Source organism: Lepidochelys kempii, chromosome 3, assembly GCF_965140285.1.
Source record: "Lepidochelys kempii isolate rLepKem1 chromosome 3, rLepKem1.hap1, whole genome shotgun sequence".
Classification (NCBI taxonomy): Eukaryota; Metazoa; Chordata; order Testudines; family Cheloniidae; genus Lepidochelys; species Lepidochelys kempii.
This window is the reverse complement of record NC_136382.1, coordinates 133,987,207-134,000,633: the sequence shown is the minus strand read 5'-3', so window position 1 is coordinate 134,000,633 and position 13,427 is coordinate 133,987,207. Positions and strand designations below refer to the sequence as shown.

The following is a 13,427-nucleotide window of genomic DNA, read 5'->3' as shown; positions in this document are numbered from 1 at the left end:
CTGTAGACTTTATTAGGTGGCAGAGTGACTTAAAGTAAGGCATTACAATGCTGAATCTAAGTCCCTTTTCTGGATCTACCCCAGAAAGTCTGGAAGTGGTTGGAGTCCCTTCCTGTCTTCTCCAATGTAGAAATATGGCCCAGCAGGGGTAGCAGTACTAGGATTCCTGGTGCAGCGCCGAAACAACATTAAAGTAGGGAACCAGCTGTAGTTGTGGCAATAGAGAGCGAAACAGAGGCAGAGGAGAAGTAGTAACCACTCCAGCAGGGGTGAAAGAGAACCATATTTGAACTCAAGCATATCTTTTCTAAGGGTTAATCTTCCCTTGTACCATCCCCACCCTTTCTGAATTGGAGAGGGTGAGCTGGAAGGTGTTCTCTGAGCTGGAACTGCTTGTTCTGACAAATCGTGTATTAATTTTGTATAATGACGAGGAATCTACCAGTGGTATTTAAATCAAGACCTTTAAACTCATTTCACTTGTAATCTACTATAAGACACATCACACACACAATTTTCTAAAGGAGAAAGGTTGAAGCTTTATACCTGTTGAAGCTTTATACCTGTGAGAGCCACAAAGCTCCTTTTCTGTGTTGTTGGCAGCAATAACTACCTCGTCTTAATATAATGCAAATTATAATATAAATTAAAAACTGTAATTTTATCATTCATTTAATAAATGCTGGACATAAAGGTCAGGGTACATGAAGCAGACATTGATTAATATTAGCTTTACATTTGAAAGGAAAAATTTAAATGTAAAGTTTGCTATTAAAGAGCAAGATTCAGCTAGATCTAGATTTTTCTCAGAGTATGGTAATGACTGATACAATTTTTATTATTATTTTAAAAAGGTCTGAAAGAGCAGATTTTCAAAGGCACAAATGGCAGATAGGCACCTTGCTCTGTAATTGCCATTTGTGCCTTTGAAAATCTACTCAGAAGTGGATAAAATCACTTGTAGCATTATATTAGTAGAACAAACAAATTAGGGGAAGTGTGAAGGTGGTATTGATTACAGAAAAGCTGAGGGAATCCAGGCTTAGATGGTTTAGGCATGTGAAAAGAAGATTGGAAGAATATATAGGAAACAGGATGTTAAAATTAGAAGTGGAGGGAAAGAGAAGGGTTGGAATTTCCAAAACTAGATGAATGGATGTCAAACAAAAGGAATTGACTAGTGGAGTTTCTGAGGAACAGCTTCAAGACAGAGTGGAATGGAGAAGAAGGACTCAAAAACTGACCCTATATGGATGGAACTAAGACAAGAAGAAGAGCGGGAATATGGTTTAGAAAATGCTTACTGCCTGGTCTCTGCCCCCTGTCAGTTTTATGAGTGCCTAGACACTGTCATGCATATAAATAAAAAGATGAAGTGCAACATTAAGAAATATTTTGTTTGCTTGTCTTTTCCAGGGACACAATCAAATCATAATGTACAGCAGACCAGTATATTTTTGTATCTTGTGTGGCCTTATTTTGCTGCTAGATGCTGGATCTAAAGACAAAAATCCTTCGATTTACACAGTATATGGCTTGAAGCTCTTTTCTCCTGAATCTCTCCAATCAGCCAGAGACCATATAATAGGTGAGTTGATACTTTGCCTGTGAATGTAAAAATGAGTTGACCATTAGCTGGGGAGCCTGTGTTTTTCCCATGTTGACAATCAAATGAATGTTATGGAGAAGTGTATTTTGCCCCCTTCATTCATCTAAAGGTTAAACCTGTAGAAAAACTTAGAAGTCAACATGCAGATATGGTGGCGCTGGGCATCCATCCCTCACCCTAAAATCAGTTCTTAAAACAGTAAGGATTATATTTGTATTCTCTGTAGAAAACTAACAATCACTGATGATATTAGAAAAAGACATCATCTGTGAAATGCATTTTTGCTTTGTACGGTGGTCATGTACACACAGGCATCACATCACAGATCAGCAACCTTCCCCCCTCTGTGCTGCTCCGGGGACGTCACACCTGCTATACTGCATTGTGTCTAGGCACCTGATTACTGTAAAATATTTGCAACCTGATGATGGTTAAGACAAGAGCAACAAATATAGATTTAAATTTTCATCATGAGTCAAAGAGCTGTGTGTGTAAACAAAGATGAAGGGGAAAACATTATAACAGGTACCGGTGTAATGAAGGATATAAACAATGAGGGTGGTGTAAATTAAGGTAGTGAGGAGAAATGGGATGAAACTGGAAAAAAAAATCCTTAGACTTAATATTGGGAAAACGTCCTGACACTGAGATGGGCTGGCTGTAGAACAGTCTCCCAAAGGAAGTGGTGGAAGCTCAGTTGTTTAAGACATTTAAAACAAGAGAAAACAAAGTATTGGAGGGAGCAAGCTTGTGGCATGGACTAGATGACCTAATAGGACTTTTCCATCTGTGATTACTATACCTGTGTGTAGCTGCAGCTAAAGCTTGCTTATGCTATTTGTAGGATGGACTTATGGCATTGTATGTGTACTTATTGGCTCCCATTTCCCCTCACCACAGACTGGGGACAAACCAAGACCTGCATCACTTATTTTCATTAGTTTTGTTTGCTCTCATTACAGTTTCTTCTTACGTCTTATTTTATCTGCCTGTCAAAAGTGAACAGTAAAAACGCTGATAAATAATTCATCAAGAATCCTAAATGACTCCAGGGATAAGATAAATGGAAAAACTATAGCAACGACTATAGAATGAGTGAGCTTATAAATGTTCTAATTTTGGCTGACCTTAGAGACGTCATGGAGCAGAGTCTTGTAGCAGACTGGAAAAGAGGGAGGGAGGTGGAGAGGGATTACAAACTCATATTGGCATTTGGAACCTATAAAAAATAGAAGTCAGCTGCCTTAAGCATCTCACCCTCTTTTTGTTTTCTAGCTGTGAAAGCAGGTAATTCTTGGTGTTACAGTGTCCCATTCATTGTCGTCGTTCCACCATGTTTCTGTGATGCCTATTATATCAATATCCTCATTTAATACCAGGCACTTACGTTCGCACATCTCTATATTTAAACTTCTAGCATTTGTATACAAACACTTTTAAAATTTGTCACTTTTTAGTTATCTGCCTTCATGTGATGTAACTGAATGGAACTCTTTTTCATTTGACTGTTTCTCTTCAGTTCCTACCTGTACTTTATCGAATTCTCTTTACTAGGATATTGAGAATCCTGGTTAATAGATCCCCCTCTCTATGGGATGTCTCTGTCTGAATTACGTGCTCCTCTGCACCTGTTGGCTTTCCACCAGCCCTTAGTTTAAAAACTCCTCTCTGACCTTTTTAATTTTACGTGCCAGCAATCTGATTCTGTTTTGGTTTAGGTGGAGCCCATCCTTCCTGTATAGGCTCCTCTTTCCCCAAAAGATTCCCCAATTCCTAATAAATCTGTCACAAATTCCTAGGCCCAAGGTAGTACTGTTTGTGTGCAGTATGCCTTAACAGATAACCTCAGGTAAGTGGGTGGTGGCAATTTATTTTTGTACTTTGCCATTTCCTTTTTCACTTCTAAACCAAGAAGTTTTTATAGAATCTTTTCCCGGTACTTCAATACAACATTCAAATGTGTCTCACCCATGCTGAGAAGATGCCCTGCAAAGCAGCTGCAGCAGTAATGGCCCACAGATATATCTGGTACTGGGGAAAATCAAGGGCCAGATTTTCTGTCGGTAGTGCTCAGCACCCGCTACCTGGGTCAGATTTCAAAAGTACTCAACTCCCATTTTGGTACCTAAATTAAGCTGCTGGATTTTATCAGGTGCTCAGCACCTAGTAGCTTCCATGGTTCTCAATTCAGATTGATTAAGTTCAATACTGAATGGCAAATAAATCTTTATTGGGGTGATTGGTAGTTCAGGGGCTTGCTAATGAGACATGGACCCTATGTTACTGGTTCAAATCCAGCACAGGGCAGTAGTCGCCGAAGTTTGCCATCATCTGATGTCTGCTGTTCAATGATGTATGGGAAGTGATTTGCTGATCTCACATATTAAGTACTTAACCACTTACATCAACAAACACGCTTTCAGCATTTATTGGCTGACATAGGCTCAGTTCTAAACTTCTTACTTACGTTAATCTCCCAATGAGGTCAACTGAAATAAGGAATTCAAGACTGGATCCAATTAAGGCACTGATTTAAAGGCGTGATCCTACAACCATTAAAGTCAAGAGCAAAACTCGCATTGATTTATCATTGATCATCTCCTAAATGAATTGCCTGCTAAGGCACAGACCAGTTTAAAACACATTTTATATGTAATAATGTTATGCATCTAACAAGTTTCTACTGAATTGAGTTTGTTTCACAATCTAGTAATAAACCTTTTACAGTAATTCACTGTGCAGCTTCACAATGACCAATTTCTTATACTTGCAAGTGCAACAATTTTGGTTAATTTTATTAATATATATATATTGTTTCATAGTTACCAGAAATAACACAGTACTTCTGGAAAACGTTAGTTTTATATTCTATGACCCTTCAAACAAAAATTCATTGATTTCTCAATATACAACTCCAGAACACTTAAATATAATATACTTTGCTTGTAATTTATTATACTATGCCTTATTTTTCACTTCATGCTGTACCTATAAAGAGATATCTCTACACCAGTTGTTCCCAAACTTGTTCTGCTGCTTATGCAGGGAAAGCCCCTGGCAGGCTGGGCGATTTGTTTACCTGCCATGTCCACAGGTTTGGCCGATCGTGGCTCCCAGGGGCTGCGGTTCGCGGCTCCAGGCCAATGGGAGCTGCTGGAAGTGGTGGCCAGTACGTCCCTTGGCCCGCACCGCTTCCAGCAGCTCCCATTGCCCTGGAGCAGCGAACCGTGGCCACTGGGAGCCATGATCGGCTGAACCTGCGGATGCGGCAGGTAAACAAACCGGCCCAGCCTGCCAGGGGCTTTCCCTGCACAAGCGGCGGAACAAGTTTGGGAACCACTGCTCTACACCATGGGTGAAATCCTAGCTCCATTAAAGTTAATGGCAAAACTTCCATTGTCTTCAATAGGGCTAGGATTTCACCCCATATTATTAGCACAATCTGGAATACTGAAAACAGAAATTCTTGAATATCTTCACCATTTAAAGGAACTGTTTAAGTCCAGACAGCTCCAGCAGTCTGGCAGCACAATATGTAACGACACACAAGATCTACATTTGAATCTACATTCACAATTCTTCATGTGGTGAAAGACTGGATTTGCTACCTCTTGAGAAGGATACAAAGTTTACCAACTTGAAGAATCCAGAAGCTTGATATGATAACGTTATGTTTGGTGAACAACAAGAGGTTTGTCCAACTCTTTGACCATGAGGAAATATTACAACATAGCTGTTGCTGTACAAAGGGAGGATTGCATTATAAAGGAAGAAAATGGTGGACGGGACTGCAGGGGTTAAGTCAATGCCCTGCATTCTCACTCAGGCAAGTCTTAGCCCTTAAACCATGATATAAAAGAAATGAGAAATTTTGGTCAGACTATGGGTGAGGAAGAGCCAGAAATGATGCCTCAGCAACCACCACCAAACCAGCTACCACACACCACACAACAAAATCACTAACCCAGGAACCTATCCTTGCAACAAAGCCCGTTGCCAACTGTGTCCACATATTTATTCAGGGGACACCATCATAGGGCCTAATCACATCAGCCACACTATCAGAGGCTTGTTCACCTGCACATCTACCAATGTGAGATATCATAGAATCATAGAATATCAGGGTTGGAAGGGACCCCAGAAGGTCATCTAGTCCAACCCCCTGCTCGAAGCAGGACCAATTCCCAGTTAAATCATCCCAGCCAGGGCTTTGACCATGAGGAAATATTACAACATAATATTGGAATATGCTATCATGTGCCAGCAATGCCCCTCTGCCATGTACATTGGTCAGACTGGACAGTCTCTACATAAAAGAATAAATGGACACAAATCAGATGTCAAGAATTATAACATTCATAAACCAGTCAGAGAACACTTCAGTCTCTCTGGTCACTCAATTACAGACCTAAAAGTCGCAATATTACAACAAAAAGACTTCAAAAACAGACTCCAACGAGAGACTGCTGAATTGGAATTAATTTGCAAACTGGATACAATTAACTCAAGCTTGAATAGAGACTGGGAGTGGTTGAGTCATTACACAAAGTAAAACTATTTCCCCATGTTTATCCCCCACCCCGACGTTCTTGTTAACTGCTGAAAATGGCCCACCTTGATTATCACTACAAAAGGTTTTCTCCCCCCCCCCCCCGGCTCTCCTGCTGGTAATAGCTCATCTTAAGTGATCATGCTCCTTACAGTGTGTATGATAACACCCATTTTTTCATGTTCTGTGTGAATATAAATCTCCTCACTGTATTTTCCACTGAATGCATCTGATGAAGTGAGCTGTAGCTCATGAAAGCTTATGCTCAGATAAATTGGTTAATCTCTAAGGTGCCACAAGTACTCCTTTTCTTTTTACAACAATTACCTGCTTTCACAGCTAGAAAACAAGAAGAGGATGAGGTGCTTAAGGCAGCTGGCTTCTATTTTTTATAGGTTCCAAATGCCAATATGAGTTTGTAATTCCTGTCCACCTCCCTCCCTCTTTCATACAAAATATTTCGGAATGACAGAATAGCTTGTGTTGGTGGAGGAGTGGCACTATATGTGAAAGAAATCCATTGAGGGGGGTATACCGACCCCCCCCCCAAAACACTAGCATTTAATTTCAGAAAGGGGAACTACACAAAAATAAGGAAACTAGTTAAATAGAAATTAAAAGGAACAGCCACAAGAATAAAATGCCTGCAAGTTACATGGAAACTTTTTTAAAAACACCACAATAGAGGCGTGCATTACAGATACCCCAAATTATAAAGAATAGTAAGGACCAAAAAATACCACCATGGCTAAACAGAGTAAAACAAGTGACTAGAGGCATAAAGGCATCCTTTAAAAATTGAAGTCCAATCATACTGAGGAAAATAGAAAAGAGCATAAATTCTGGCAAGTCAAGTTGTAAAAGTGTAATTAGGCTGAAAAAGAATTTGAAGAGCAATTAGCAAAAGAAGCAAAAACTAACAGCATTTTTTAAAAAGTACATCAGAAGCAGGAAACAATCAGTGGGGCCACTGGATGATCAAGGTGATAAAGGAGCACTCAAGGAAGACAAGGCCATTGTGGAGAAATTAAATGAATTCTTTGCATCTATCTTCACTGCAGGAGATGTGAGGGAGATTTCTACATCTGAGCCATTGTTTTTAGGTGACCAATCTGAGGAACTGTCCCAAATTGAGATTTCAATAGAAGAGATTTTGGAACAAACTGATAAATAAAAGAGTAATAAGTCACCAGGAACAGATGGTGTTCACCCAAGAGTTCTGAAGGAACTCAAATGTGAAATTGCAGAACTACTAATTGTGGGATGTAACCTATCGCTTAAATCAGTTTCTGTACCAGATGACTGGAGGATAGCTAATGTGATGCCAATTTTTTAAAAAGGCTCCAGAGGTGATCCTGGCAACTGCAGACTCGTAAGCCTAACTTCAGTACCAGGCAAATTGGTTGAAACTATAGTGAAGAACAGAATTATTGGACATAGATGAACATGATTTGTTGGGGAAGAGTCAACAAGGCTTTGTAAAGGGGAAATCATGTCTCACCAATCTATTAGAATTCTTTGAGGGGGTCACAAACATGTGGACATGGGTGACCCGTTGGATTCAGTGTACTTGGACTTTCAGAAAGCCTTTGACAAGGTCTCTCACCAAAGGCTCTTAAGCAAACTAAGCAATGATGGGATAAGAGGAAATGTCATTTCATGGATCTGTAATTGATTAAAAGACAGGAAACAAAGGGCAGGAATAAATGGTCAGTTTTCAGAATAGAGAAAGGCAGACAGCAGTGTCCCCCAGGGATCTGCACTGGGATCAAAGCGGTTCAACATATACATAAATGATCTGGAAAAAGGGGTAAAGAGTGAGGTGGCAAAGTTTGCAGATGATCCAAAGTTACTGAAGATAATAAAGTCCAAAGTAGACTGCAAAGAGTTACAAAGGGATCTCACAACACTGTGTGACTGGGCAAGAAAATGGCAGATGAAATTCAACATTGATAAATACAAAATAATGCATATTGGAAAACAATTTCAACTATACATACAAAGTGATGGGGTGTTAATTAGCTATTAGCACTCAAGAAAGGGATCTTGGAGTGATTTTGGCTACTCCCTGACACAGGATAAGATTAACGTGTTTTAGGATTACTCCAGGAAGCATCAAAGAGGGAGTGAGATGGCAAGATTGCTCTTGTCAGCCAGCCTCCCTCACCCCTTCCCTCATATTCACACACTCCCCTCTGACACATTGACAGTGAGTTCTATTTCTTGTGCTATTAATTACTCCCCCGCCCCATCCAGGCTGTTCTTGGGTCACAATAGTTAGAGCAATCATTTAGACTTCAAACTAGTAATATCAAGCTAGCTATAAAGTGACCCCCTTTCCTCACAGTGAGGATTTCCGTTCTCGTTTCAGTGCTGGGCTTTTGCAAAATCCTCCTTGTGATCACTGAATTTCAAGTGATCTTGAAATGTTTGGTCTGGGGGACCAAAAATCTCTTTGATCAAATAGAGGAATCCAGATAACTCTAGGTAGTTTGTCCTCTTTACCATTGCTTTTCCTCAATAACAATCCAAGAATAGCTTGGTATGACTAGAAAAAGAAAAGAGGTAGCTTATCCCAGTTTGAGGCAACTTCTCTCTGCTTTTCATACAAATATGTTCAGTTATTATGACATTCAAATATGTGCTAACATACATCTTGTTTTAATTTCAGTGTTTTTGTATTGCTTCCCTGCAATTTCTCTTCTTGGCCTTTTCCCTCAAATCAACACCTTCTGTATATATCTCTTGGAACAAATAGACATGTTACTTTTTGGTGGTTCTGGTAAGTAGCTTATTGTAGCCTGAGCTCATCTTTTATGCCCACAGCCGTAAATTAAGCTGGGTTGTACTGCATATTTTGAGGCCCCATTCACACTACAGTTGAAACAATGCTAGTGGCTATCACGCAGTTACACATGGTTTCTTGCATATGGACAAGGATTTGTTCTGAGAACAGCAGTACTTAAACTGTGCGCTAGACTGTGAACCACTCCCACAGAAATGTTTTTAGACTGTCTGACATGATCCTTGGCAAAACTTAAATCCTTTTCCATATGAGAGAAAACACGTTAGAAGCATGGTGATTTCTGTCATCATTTCAAGCATAATGTGGATAAGCCCAAAAAGAGAGAGGGACTATTTAGTAGTTTTTTCCCCCCTGTAGCTCAAATAAGAAAAAAAGAATCAGATGGCTAAAACTACCATATGCGTCTGGGGTAGTTTTTCCTTAACTTCTTGACTCTTGAATAATGTAGCAGATCTGAGGGCAAAATATGTTGGGTGAAACCCTGACCCCACCAAAGCGAAGGGAAGTTTTGCTCCGATTTCCATGGAGCCAGAATTTCACCCGGTGAGAGTGCTACCAAATATGCTGACCGTCCCCCCACCCCCCACGTTGTTTTTTATTTCAGAGGAATGCTGCAATGGAATTCAGCAGTATAAGGGTTAAAGCATTTTAAAGCAGCATCCTTCCTTTCCTCCTCTTCAAAAATGAAAAAAGGATAGGCGGCAATATTTTGGCAGGGCATATAAATATGCAAAATGATGGACCTTTAGGGTGAAATCCTGGTCCCACTGAAGTCAATGGCAAAACTCGCATTGATTTAATGAGGCCAGAATTTCACCCTTAGACTCTTGAGGAGCTTGTTTAACTGATCAAAATATTGACGGCTTTCTTTGTACAAAGAAAGAGAATAACACTGAGATACAAGATTTCTATTAATTAAATTCTGGTTGAGCAAGTCCTTTTTTGTTTTGCTTTTGGTTGCAACTTGTTTCATCTAGAAAGTATAAAACGTTTGATGTCTGTATTTCAGCTGCTGCTGGATTGATATCTGCCCTGTACAGTATTTCTCGAAGTTTTGTAGTTGTGATTGTACTGTATGCTTTCTGCTTCAATGCAGTGAAGGTAAGTGGAAATAACTGCGGTGGCAAAAGGGACTAACCATGCTTCAGGAGATACTCTAGTTTAGTGAGTGGCTTTAGGTCTAATTTGTCATGCATCCATTTTATCAATTCTTATTTCCCCAAATAACTTAAAACATGGCTTGTAAATGTACTTTGTATAAGCTACTCTGTAATATTTAAATTTCTAAGTGAAATACTGGCATAAATGTTAACCTATCACCCATGACTTCATGGAACACTAGAGTCTGGCCATCCTACCTGAAATTGTTGCATTGTGTTTTCAGTACAAAGGGCCAAAAGCAGCCGTGGCATAAATAGGCACGGTTCCCACCAAACTTCAGAGCGAGTTACTCCTGATCATGCCCATGTTGAATTTGGTCGAAATTCTTAACAAAGACTCTGCTTTCTTTAAAACAAAACAAAACCAAACTACGCGCACACCCACACACACACCACAAAGCAACTTCCCTCCCCCTTTTTTAAATTACAACAGCATGCAGTACAGTTGCTCTAATTTTGAGCTTGTTATATGTTCTACACAACGTTGTTAGGCTACATGTACACTGCAAAAAAACCAAAACAAAACTGATGGCAGCGAGTCTCAAAGCCTGGGTCATCTGACTAAGGCTCACAGGGCTCAAAAAAGCAGTGTCCATGTTCCCACTCAGGCTGGAGCCTAGGCTCTGAAACCCGCCCTCTCAGTGGGTTTCAGAGCCTGAACTCCAGCCCAAGTGGGAATGTCTATACTGCTATTTTGTGCCCCATTGCATGAGCCTGAGTCAGTTGACCCAAACACTGAGACTCTCTGCCATTGGTGTTTTTTTTTGTGTGGTGTAAATGTACCCATAATTATGGTGGCTACTAACACTATACCATAATTAAAAATCTATCTACATTTTCATTGTTAAACCTATTTCTTGGCGGGAGGGGGCGGGGTTAATATAGGTCCATAATGAAATTTGGTCTACAAGGTCTAGAGTAATGAATTTACATAGGATATATATAATTTCTCTAATACTACACAGCCTCTGTCTTTCTCATTTGGCAATGCTTCAGTTGCAAAAGTAGAGGAAAATAGATGTTTTAATTTTTTTTTGTCATTTTGTGCTTGGTATAATTTAATTTTTTATGATCAGATCGTGTGTGTCCTCTGTAATTTTTGGTGTGTCATTTAAACAAACGAACATTGGAGGTGAAATCCTGGTTCCATTTAACTCAGTGGCAAAATTCTGGTTGACCTTAGGATTTCACCCTAGATCTCGTGAGCTAAAAATGAACTCTCTTTCCTTAATGTTTTTTATAGTACTTTTTATAGTTGGGAGGAGGGTTGGGTCGGAGCCATGTGCAGAGAGAGGATTTTGAGGCACCAATTAGCAGGAAACTGGTCATGTGTGGAGGGGCCCTTTTGAGGATGGAAGTTGTTGTAGGTGTCTGGGAAAGGGTCAGGTCTCTTATGAAGATGGAAAAGGAAGGATCGGTAGGGTAGGGGAGAGTTAGGGAGGCTGTGAGGTGGAGTGTTTAAAAATAGTTTTTGTAAATAACATAAAGGAAAAGCCTTTGAAAATATTTTCCCTTTTATACAACTCTTTCTTTTTCAGCATATTAGTTTAAATTACAACATGCAGGTGGCTTTGCAGATGAGCAATCTTGCCCATGGGTTAAACTTCAAACTGCTTAGAAATATGGCTTATAATGCCACCTTGAAGTTGGAGAGTGCTGTGAGAGATTTACAAGATATCTGCTGTAAATTACCCATGTTAAGTGCAGACTTTCTCTTCACACAGAAAAATTATACCTAATTTGAATTTTTATTGTACTGTTCTCTTGAAGATATTTATAAGCAGGATAATTTAAAGCATATAGAGATAACTCCACTTGCTTTGGCTCATAACCTGAGTCCACTAGGGTTTTAAAAGTCTCATACATCTTTCCTTTATACAACATGAAAGGAGCACTGGCATAAACCTCCCTTGTTCCCAAGTCTAACCTAAATCGTTTTGTCTCTTTAGGCAGTTACCTAGTCTATTGTAAGGGAATGATTCTTCCACTCTTATTCATGAGTAGTACCTGACACTGTGAGTAACCCCACTGATTTCAGTGAGACTATTTGTGGAGGAAGGGTACTAATTCAACTTAAGGCAGCGCAGCAGAATGTGGTCCTAAACAGTGACCATTGTGAAATGTGTGCTTATGTCTGTGTCAGAAACAAAGTAGTATTTTTTGACAGGTAGTGGACTTGATTCTTGAGTCATACTGAAATCATTGGCGTAACAGTGCACACTCACCTCTTGTGAGCGCCTCCTATGATCTGGGTGCAAACCTGCACTCTCTCTCTTCAAGGTGCCTCCTGTTGGCTGTTGCCTCATCAGGTGGGTCTTAGTGGCTCATCCCTCTGGCTAAGTCACACAGTCAAGCACGTGAATGAACAAACAGGGCTTGTCGCTGTGTCCTTGGTAATGTCTGCAGCCCTGTCTCTGGGCTCAGTTCTCAGCCCCTTCTGGGCTAGCTTTAAGCCTGCCCATGCCCTGTTATAGAGCAGTGCCCCTGTTATTGAGCAGTGCTTCCTGGAGACTCTTCAAGTCCTGCCCTTCACTTGGGCTTCTAAATGAATCTTGTCCCCTTCTCAGGGCTTTGGTCACTCTGCCAGTGGGCAGTGGGGGGACCCAGGCGTGCCACTACTCCGGGTCCCAACCCAGGGACACTATAAATAGCAGCCTGTGCTGCTTCCTGTAATACTGTAGTTGCTGCTGCTATTCCCAGGGCCACTTCCCATGTAGCCCCTTACCTCAGGGCTGAAGTTCTCTGGCTGGTCCCTGCTTGAGCAGGGTCTCTCTGAGGCCTTCCCGCCTGGAGAGTTTCACAGCCTTTCAAGTCCTCCTCACCCTTCTGGTCCCAGCCAGCAACTGATCTTCTCAGAACCTGCAGCTCCTTTTAACTGGGCCTGCTGCACTCTGATGAGCTGCTTCCCTACAGCCTTTCTAGGCAGGCCAGGAGGACTCACCTTCACGTCTCCTTTTCTGGGATGTGGTGTGGTAGGTCCGTGAGGCCCTGAGCAGGGGGCCTCAAAGGGCCTGGTACAGCCCATCACAATTGTACACTAGAGACTGCAGCTCAGGCACCATAGAGTCTGGTTCACTAAGGTGTAGTTTCCAATGAATGAGGGAAAGTGATATTATTAAGCATGTGGTAATCTCAAAGACACAAATTATGAATTCCAAACTTGTCAGGTTTCAAAGCTACTATTTATTTATATTAAGGTAATGCCTAGGAAACCGCACTGAGGATCAAGGTCCCATTGTGCTAGGTACCGTGCATACCAATTACAAAGAAGACAGTGTGTGCCCCAGAACTTCATGTGGAACA

General features: G+C 40.7%; 1 protein-coding gene across 1 annotated transcript in view; it reads left to right on the top strand.

Moving 5' to 3' along the window:
- Positions 1 to 13,427, top strand: part of PCNX2 (pecanex 2) — a 224,881-nt gene that overhangs the window by 59,819 nt on the left and 151,635 nt on the right. The window contains exons 13-15 of the mRNA XM_073338102.2: positions 1,417 to 1,588; positions 8,830 to 8,940; positions 9,974 to 10,065. Coding sequence (XP_073194203.2) covers positions 1,417 to 1,588; positions 8,830 to 8,940; positions 9,974 to 10,065 — 375 coding nt within the window. The remainder of the gene's footprint in view (positions 1 to 1,416; positions 1,589 to 8,829; positions 8,941 to 9,973; positions 10,066 to 13,427) is intronic.